The 7,070-nt window shown below is 41.2% G+C and overlaps 1 protein-coding gene across 1 annotated transcript; it reads left to right on the top strand.

Moving 5' to 3' along the window:
- Positions 1 to 956: 956 nt before the first annotated feature.
- LOC139451724 (NADH-ubiquinone oxidoreductase chain 5-like) lies at positions 957 to 1,361 on the top strand. Its single transcript, XM_071233040.1, has one exon. It carries the CDS (start codon positions 957 to 959, stop codon positions 1,359 to 1,361), a length of 405 nt encoding a protein of 134 aa, XP_071089141.1.
- Positions 1,362 to 7,070: the final 5,709 nt, after the last annotated feature.

Here is a 7,070-nt window from a genome sequence, read left to right as displayed (position 1 = left end):
TAATTATGCATGGCCGCAACATGTTCACACGCACCAGATGCTTGTATTTAATTCCCATTAGGCGTAAGAGTGGACAGTTTGCCTTGTTGACCCATGCTTTATGAGCATTTGGTATCTCCACTGTGATACTGCCGTCGTGCAAAGTGCATTGCTGGGCCTTCAGAGGAGGACAAACTATTGATTCGGAAGCAGCATTCCTATTTATTGTGACACCATATGCTGTATGCCAGGTCAGTGCCCTCGGTTCTACTTTGCTTCTTTCAGGAAAATGTATGTAGCGTGTAAACGTTGTTGTCATTTGATTCTTGATCAAAAGTAGTTTGATAAGGGTTACAAGGCCTTTGTAAAATTTGTAAAAGGTTTTATGATAGACATGTAGATGATGACAAAATTATGACAATGGCGTTTCCCATTTGCTCCCTGGTTGTTTTCAGGTGACCAATTGACTTGCCTTTGCATGTGTTTGGACGGGTGCCAACAGTGGTGCAGGATACACTTCCCTTTTTGCGAAGATATCTTATAATTATAGGAAGGGTTTTGTCACTTTTATTGTAATGGCACCAGTAGGTTTACAATATACAAATTTCCCTACATATAAATGCACGTGATAAAAATTTATTTCGACATTAGTTACTATTTAGGTATAAATGTATGTTACAGCTGGTTTACATATATCTTATAATATCTTTTCATATCGGTTGTTATTGCAAAGTGTAACTGTGTCTTATTGTAATAATATTCTGATGAAGTGATGGTTCAAATTGACCTGAGTGATTTACGTCATTATGAACCGCCTAATGCGTGAGGAAAGCCGGCGTCATGCGAGTCTAGTCATGTACGTACTACGTTGGTTAAACCCTCGATGTCAACAAATCAGGACATTACAAACGTTCATAGGATTTTGTCACACCAAAGGGGCGATAATCGTCATACCGAATTGCGGAGCCACAGACAAAATGGGCCCCGTGTGCCCGTTTTCATGTTATAACATTTTCACATTTTTCTCCCTCTGTGGCTGTTTTTACGTCTACGTCTACGTCTATGACTGTACCTACGTCTACATCTCCGTATGTGGCTGTTTCTACGTCTACGTCTATGACCGTATCTACGTCTACGTCTCCGTCTGTGGCTGTTTCTACGTCTACGTCTATGACTGTATCTACGTCTACGTATATGACTGTATATGCATCTACGTGTACGTCTCCGTCTGTGGTTGTTTCTACGTCTTCGTCGATGACTGTATCTACGTCTACGTCTACGTCTTCGTATATGACTGTATATGCATCTACGTGTACGTCTACGTCTGTGGCTGTTTCTACGTCTACGTCTACATCTATGACTGTATCTACGCCTATGTCTAAGTCTGTGGCTGTTTCTACGTCTATGACTGTATCTACGTCTATGTCTACGTCTATTGCTGTATCTGCATCTACGTGTACGTCTACGTCTGCGGCTGTTTCTACGTCTATGACTGTATCTACGTCTGTGGCTGTTTCTACGTCTACGTCTGTGGCTGTTTCTACGTCTACGCCTATGACTGTATCTACGTCTACGTCTATGACTGTATCTGCACCTACGTGTACGTCTACGTCTGTGGCTTTTTCTACGTCTACGTCTATGACTGTATCTACATCTACGTCTGCATCTATGTCTACGTATACGTCAATATCTAGATCTACGTCTACTTCTAAGACTATATACACGTCTACGTCAGTGCCTGTACCTATGGCTAGATCTACATCTTCATCAATGACTATATCTACGTCTACGTGAGTGCTCGTCTATGTCGACGTCAATGTCTAGATCAACCTCTATGTATATTTCTTTGTCTACATCTATAACTACTGCCTATGTATATATACTTCTACGTCTACATCGGCGTATACGCCACTGTTGTACGTGTACGTGAATGTTTACGTTTACGCGTAGGTTTACATTAACATCTCTTTGGAGGGATTCGACTCTTCTCTGACGGTATATGTTGGTCCTTGGTCCTTGGATCCTTGGTCATTCAATCCCCGTGGGTCCCCGTCTTCAACTTAAAAACATAAGGGACTTTCTACTTGACTCCTACATTAAGCGGTCGCCCCGTGATATAACTTAAATGCAGTTCAAACCTGCGTTTAATCTGTGCGTCACAAATACCATAATGCGGCAGGTCTATGACGTACACTTTTCATTTGAAACTGTGACAAACTTCCCCCCCAAAAAGATCCCAAATATCGCTTTGTTTTCTGTCACATTTGCTTTTCAAATGCAGTTTGAGCCCTCATATTCATAATTCTGCAAAAATAACAAAAAACAACAACAACACAATGCTCTGAACCGCATTGAACAACAGTCAAACCCGTTAATAATTCATGACTCACTTCTTCACGTATCTAGATCGCGAACACGTGTTCCCACCGATTTTCAGTTGTACATTTATATAATTTCATCCTTGTTTTGCCTGTTACAGTGGAATCTGTTTCGGCAGATAATCGAGATTGATTATTCTCTTGCGTTGACATTTTATATTATATACTCATACATAGACCGACATCTGCTCCCTGCTCTGAAAATTCTGTATGAAAGGAGGACTTTACTGGGCGTGTGGCAAAAGGTATTTTATCAGTGTAAATGGATTATTTTGGTTTTTTACTAAAAGCGTTGAGGGTCTATCGTAGTACTCGGACATACTTTCATTGTCAGCTTGTATGGGATAAATACTTTTAGTCATACAGTGCTAGCAACAACACATTTAAGGACATATCGATTTATTAACCTTTGCGTAATACGAACCTGCAACCTCTTGATTTGTAATCATTCACGCTACCACATGTGCTACGGTGCTGTTGTCGTCATAAGTGTTAATTTTCCTAGTCATCATTAACCTATTTTGGGTGAGTTGAACGTTATTATGTTAATATTGTACCACGTTTGTTGCAAATCCTGGTGTTACGTGTCATGCAAGTGCCTGTGAATCAGATTTGCACATCTAGTTTCAGTTTAAATTAGAGATTATATCCATATTTGACATATTGCCTGATGGTAATGCACTTTATTCTAACAGGATTAATTTCTTAACATGTTTAAATGTGTTTAAATTCTTAATACACTCTTCAAAAAAAGAAACGCACAGGTAGATTTTTAGTAAGTTTATTGTACCTTATAAAGTCGATATATATATATATATATATATATATATATATATATATATATATATATATATATATATATATATATATCTATATCTATCGACTTATAATATTGAAGCTCGATAGTCACATGTTGTCGCTGTGCAAAGGCATTAAAAACTGTTCATTGTCATGTCACATAAGGCCATAAGGTTGCGCTGACCTCAGTATCCCGTGTGACCGCCCCGGGCAGCAACCATGGGTCTGCATCTCCTCAGCACTGACTGGATAACTGTATGACGTCTGTCCTGCGGAATTCTGCGGATTTCTGCTTGTAACGCGTTGGCCAGTTGTGGGAGTGTCTGCGGTCGATCGAGTTCATACCAGAGGTGTTCGATTGGGTTGAGATCTGGGGAATTTCCCTGACCCCCCCCCCCCCCCACACACACACACACACACACACTATGACACTACGGCCACCGAAATTATCGAATTCACGTACACAATGTGGAGCAAAACGCTCATTTCGATTGCGATGACGTTTGTGGAACAGTCGAATGTAGCGATCCCGTGCAGAGGTGGTAACACTTGGTCGGCCGGTTTTCGGACGGTCTACAGTCGAATTGAACTGTGTGTATCGGTCACAAAGGTGCTGTTGTGGACGTTGAAGTAGCGTGCAACAGAAGACTGCGATTCCCTCTTTGGATACGTCCTATGGCGATGTTCCGATCTGCAGCGCTGAGTCTCGTCATTTTCAGAAATGGGCTTCAGAAATGGGCTTCACACATTGTACCCATCTCTCCCGGGTCTTCAGCGTGACGAGCGAACGTTTTAACCGCGCGACTACCCGACCGCCCTTCATGTGTTTAGACCTTTTAGATAGAACACACCATGGTGCTACATATATTAAACGTACGTCAGTGTTAGTGGGTCATGTACATAAAAGTGAAAAAACCCTTTCCATATTCAGGACATGTCACCCAAAAGAAGAGTCCGTTGCACAGCTTTGACCATATTATAAGCATGGGTCTATGAATCACCTTCCAATAGTGATGATACCAGGTGTTCGCGAAATGGTGAACGTATACTGCACCACCGCTATTACCCGTAACAAACACATGCAAAGGCAAGTTAACTGTTGACCTGGGATCGTATTGTACAAGACGAAATATGGAATTGCATCTGAAATCATTTTTGTCACTGATACGTCAAATTCGGAAATATCCTCCACATGTCTACCATAAGACTTTTTGAAAGCTTTACGAAGGCCTTGAATGCTGTAACCATGACAAAACATCTTTTGCATACGTATGACGCTCTTTGAAATGTTTGTTGAAAGCGCATACTCGATTGTACATGTATCTAAAAAGTTGTCAAATGTTGACACCGAATTGAGTGAATGAACAATATCACGGTGGGGGACACCAGAAATGGGCTTCACACATTCTACCCATATCGAGAGTCGAACCCGGGTCTTCAGCGTGACGAGCGAACTCTTTAACCACTAGGCTACCCGACCGCCCCTGACACCAAAGGCTGGAGCTGCTGGACTATTGCTTGACGAGCAGCTGGAGGTTTATACGATCATTTGAAGAGTGACTGTGGTTCGTGGTGTAGTCAGGTGAGGGCCATCTTCCCGAGGCAAGAGAGTTAACTGACTTTAAAATGCCAGTTTCCACCCTTGCCGATCTAGGCTGGAATTCCTGGGCTCGATTGTAGCCACCAGTGGTTATTACGAGTTATGTCCCTTCTATGCCTCTCCTATGGACCAATCAGGTTCCACCTATCAGTATCACTTGCATTTGCTTGAAAAAAAAAAATGGCGGCGCCGAGTCCAAAATGGCGGCTCGTGAGAGTTGTTTATCTTACAATAAAACACTGCAGGGAGAATAAACCACTCGGGCCTGCGCCCTCATGGCTTTTTTCTCCTTGCAGTGTTTTATTGTACGATAAACAACTCTCACTCGTCGTTTAATTCCTAAATACACTGTGTCCCATACCTCCATGTATAAACTATCAACATATGACATTAATCTAATATTGATATATGTCTGAGATACCCTCGATACCTGTTTTGAAATTTACGCACAAAACTTCTGTATGTTCTCCAGATGGCCGCTCGGACTCAGTCATATCATATGATGCAAAGAAGAAGATGAATCATTTGAAAGAGAAGACAAATATAGTATTGCTGAATCATAATAAATCGAGGTCGGTTGATATAAGTGCTTCGCGGATTTACACAATATGCATACCGGCCTTTACGGCGTGCGGAGTGCGGCGTTAAACAACAAACAAACAAACAAAACGTTTATACCCCATAAACCCATTTTTTATAATATATGTTGACGTTACAACGTTATGTTCCCTCTGTGACGTCATGCGAGAACGTCGCGACTTCTCTAGACTGCCGTTATATTCCCAGTAGCTTTAATTCGTACCTAATTTACCAATTTACCAAAGTCATTTAAGTAGTGAAGTCAAAAACACAATATCTACGTCAACTCGGCTCGACCGCTTCCGTGGTCTAGTGGTAGAGCGTCCGCCCGGAGAGCGGAAGGTCCGCGGTTCGATCCCTGGCCGCGTCATACCAAAAGACGTTAAAAGATGGTACTTGTTGTTACCCAGTCTGGCGCTCGGCATTAAGGGGCTAAAACAAGGACTGGTCGGCTCGGAGTCAGTATACTGTGTCTGAGTGGGGTATTCATTTTAAACTGCAGCATGGTATCTCAGTGGGCCAGCACGAAAACTCGGCACCAGTCCAGACAAGTACAAGCAGCCACACACACGTGACATGCACGTCGCTATATAAGTGCAATAATCTTGTACGCGACGTTAAACCCCATTTCAACCCACCTGACCTCAACTAAGCTCAATGATATTAGATGATAAATACAATCACACCCGCTTGTTTTTTAACATCAAATATATTAATATCTGTGAATTAGATTAGAAAACCTACTTCACTCATGTGTCAAGATATTATTTGATATCAAAACACACACGGGAGGAATTCTCTATTTAATATTGAGATCTATAGAAAGCGGTGATTAACCTTTTTCCAAGTGCATACTTCCAAATCTAGTTGGTCGCCTTGAAGTCACGTACAAGGACAGAAAGGATATACCATATCTATTCGGGCAAGGTGTATTCCTGAAACAATGGAATGGTAAATATGTTATTCTTAACATTGTGTTCTTGTCCCCACATTTGCGTTATTCGTTGTTTATCGCCGCACTAATAAATATTCCAAATATTTGACGACGTCCTGTAAATATTCCGGTTTGTTCAAGAACCCCCATTGATTGATGTAATGAGCAAACATCCGCGCCGTCGCGTACAATCATACGCAATGCTGCAAGGAGCCGAAACTGAAAACCCGATTCACAGAACTTATCTCTTACCACAAGCCAAGGTTGCTAGGGTAAAATCATCGATTTGTCGAATCCTTACATTTGTAGAAACTATCGATATTCTAGCAAGGTATCGATGTCTACTATTGATGGTATTATTTAGGTGCCATCAATATATTGCCATCGCTGTACTTGCCACATGAACTTTTGAACCGAGCTGATATTTCGATAAATCGTTTTACCGTTATTTTCTGGGATGCCCAAATTCTGTAGTAGTATGATTCCAACTGCATTTAAATATTAATATAAAGATCTTTTCTGATATAAGATATCCTGTAAAACATGACATAACTATATCCTAGACTATACCCTTACACGAATAACATTGAACACACATGCCAATAGGAATTGAAATAAGTGTTATTCGATATATCCTCGGCTTAATCTTGCGATAGGTATTCAGTAAACAGGCCACTCTCTCACATCTGGTCGTTAGCGGTTGTTCACGGTCAATGACAAGTGTATGTAAATAAACGTATGCGTCTTTTTATGTGACCTGACTTGTCAAGCATTTAGACGGTCAATGAAAAGGGCATGCCAT

The sequence above is a fragment of the Haliotis cracherodii genome, unplaced genomic scaffold (genome assembly GCF_022045235.1).
Source record: "Haliotis cracherodii isolate W230 unplaced genomic scaffold, xgHalCrac1.p SCAF_9, whole genome shotgun sequence".
Lineage (NCBI taxonomy): Eukaryota > Metazoa > Mollusca > Gastropoda > Lepetellida > Haliotidae > Haliotis > Haliotis cracherodii.
Note: the sequence above shows the minus strand (reverse complement) of the source record. Positions and strands in the feature narration are given on the sequence as shown.

Coding starts and splice junctions, on each gene's coding strand:
- LOC139451724 (XM_071233040.1), top strand. CDS start 957: ATGGGCCCCGTGTGCCCGTTTTCATGTTATAACATTTTCACATTTTTC.